Source organism: Monopterus albus, unplaced genomic scaffold (genome assembly GCF_001952655.1).
Source record: "Monopterus albus unplaced genomic scaffold, M_albus_1.0 scaffold258.1, whole genome shotgun sequence".
Classification (NCBI taxonomy): Eukaryota; Metazoa; Chordata; class Actinopteri; order Synbranchiformes; family Synbranchidae; genus Monopterus; species Monopterus albus.
In genome coordinates this window covers 455,999-457,864 of record NW_018128138.1, presented here as the reverse complement: position 1 = coordinate 457,864, position 1,866 = coordinate 455,999, and the positions used below count along the sequence as shown (strand labels likewise).

The 1,866-nt window shown below is 42.9% G+C and overlaps 1 protein-coding gene across 2 annotated transcripts in view; it reads left to right on the top strand.

Moving 5' to 3' along the window:
- tbpl2 (TATA box binding protein like 2) overlaps nucleotides 1-1,866 on the top strand; it is a 13,440-nt gene that overhangs the window by 8,661 nt on the left and 2,913 nt on the right. The window contains exons 4-6 of one of the 2 annotated variants that reach the window (XM_020621388.1): nucleotides 877-964; nucleotides 1,059-1,150; nucleotides 1,700-1,864. In XM_020621388.1, coding sequence (XP_020477044.1) covers nucleotides 877-964; nucleotides 1,059-1,150; nucleotides 1,700-1,864 — 345 coding nt within the window. The remainder of the gene's footprint in view (nucleotides 1-876; nucleotides 965-1,058; nucleotides 1,151-1,699; nucleotides 1,865-1,866) is intronic. The other variant, XM_020621387.1, reaches the window with a different exon arrangement.

Here is a 1,866-nt window from a genome sequence, read left to right as displayed (position 1 = left end):
GCATTTTGTATTCTTCATTGATTTTACCATACTTAGAGTATGGCGTTGAAAACTGGGGAAATACATACAAAAGCTCACTTCAACCATTGTATATATTACAAAAAAGAGCGATAAGAATTGTGCATAAGATGGGGTACAGGGATCACACATGTAGCTTTCATACAGTCTAAATTGTTAAAATTGTTTGATTTAGTGGGATATCAGACTGCTGTGTTTATGTATAAAGCCAGGAACAATTTATTACCTGGTGGAATTCAAAAACTATTTAATGAAAGGGAAGGGGGATACAATTTAAGGGGTCAGTTAAATTTAAAAATTCATGCTATACGTACAACCAAAAAAAGATTTTGTATTTCCATAAGTGGGGTAAAACTATGGAATAATTTAAGTGTGGACATAAAAAATAGTAATAGAATTGATGAGTTTAAACATAAATATAAAGGTATGTGTCAATCAAGATATATGCAAGAACAGGCTTAATGATTAATTAGATGGAACATTGTGGGTGTGGTGTATGAATGTTAACACTTTGTAATAATTCTTTAGTATATTACTTGTGTGGTGTAGAAGAGAATTATTTATGTAGAGATACTTGCAAATCAGTGATGGTAAGATGATGTCATGGGGTAGGACTGGATAAGTCTGACTTCTTCCTACTCCATTCAAGCATGTACTAGGTATAAGCACATTGATATTGGATTAGCATTTGTTGGATATGTGTAAAATTATGTGTGTTGATATATCAACTGTCTTTACATGCTTGAAAGAATAAATCAAATCAAATCAAACCTTAGCTGGCATTAGAAAATCCAGGACTGCTCATTTGATCTGGGATCTGTTTAGCAGGTGCTTTCTGATATCTCTGTGTGTGTGCAGGAACATTGTCTCCACAGTGAACCTGGGTTGTCCTCTGGACCTGAAATTCATTGCCCTCCAAGCCAGAAATGCCGAGTACAACCCAAAGGTACCCAAACCGGACCTCACACTTGTCTGGTTTGGCAGTTTCAGAGGTGAGTTGTGTTGCAGTTGGTCTGTTGCTCATCACTGTGTTGTTTCAGCGTTTTGCGGCAGTCATCATGAGGATCCGTGAGCCTCGAACCACAGCTTTGATCTTCAGCTCAGGGAAGATGGTCTGTACAGGAGCCAAGAGGTCAGTCAGTCTGTGGGTTGTAGCCCTTTTCACCTGTGACATGCTGTCTGTGTTTCCACTGCTCTCCACCCGCGCTGGAGACAAACAGCTGGAACTGCATTCAGGCTCTGCAGGTCTGGCACATCACAGTTTTGCTTGAGTGAGTTGTCTGGTCCCCTGATGGTCACTGTGCGGCCCACGGGGGCCCTGTCTCACACGTAGACCTCTGTAACACCATGACTTTGATTAGCAGCAATGATCTGTCCACTTGGGAGCCCACTAGAAAGACAGTCTCAGGAAATGAGCTTTTCTTAATGGAAATCAGCAGTTGGTGCTATGCCAGAAGATGTGCTGTGTGTTTAAACTGTGCAGTCTGGACCAGCATTTGAAATCTCTACTTGCTGATCAGTGACAAACTCCCACCTAGTGCTGCTCTAAGTCATCATGTCTGCAGGTCTGAGCTCTTATTTTTCTAACCCGCCGTCAGCTGCACTGGTACTTGAGTTGTGTGTGACTGTGTTGGCGGATGGACAGTTTATTAACCCTCTGTCCCCTCTGGGTGTGTTTGAGTGAGGAGCAGTCGCGGCTGGCAGCCAGGAAATACGCCCGGGTGGTGCAGAAACTTGGCTTCCCCGCTCGCTTCCTGGACTTTAAGATCCAGAACATGGTGGCTAGCTGTGACGTCTGCTTCCCCATTCGACTGGAAGGGATGGTACTGACCCACCAGCAGCTCAGCA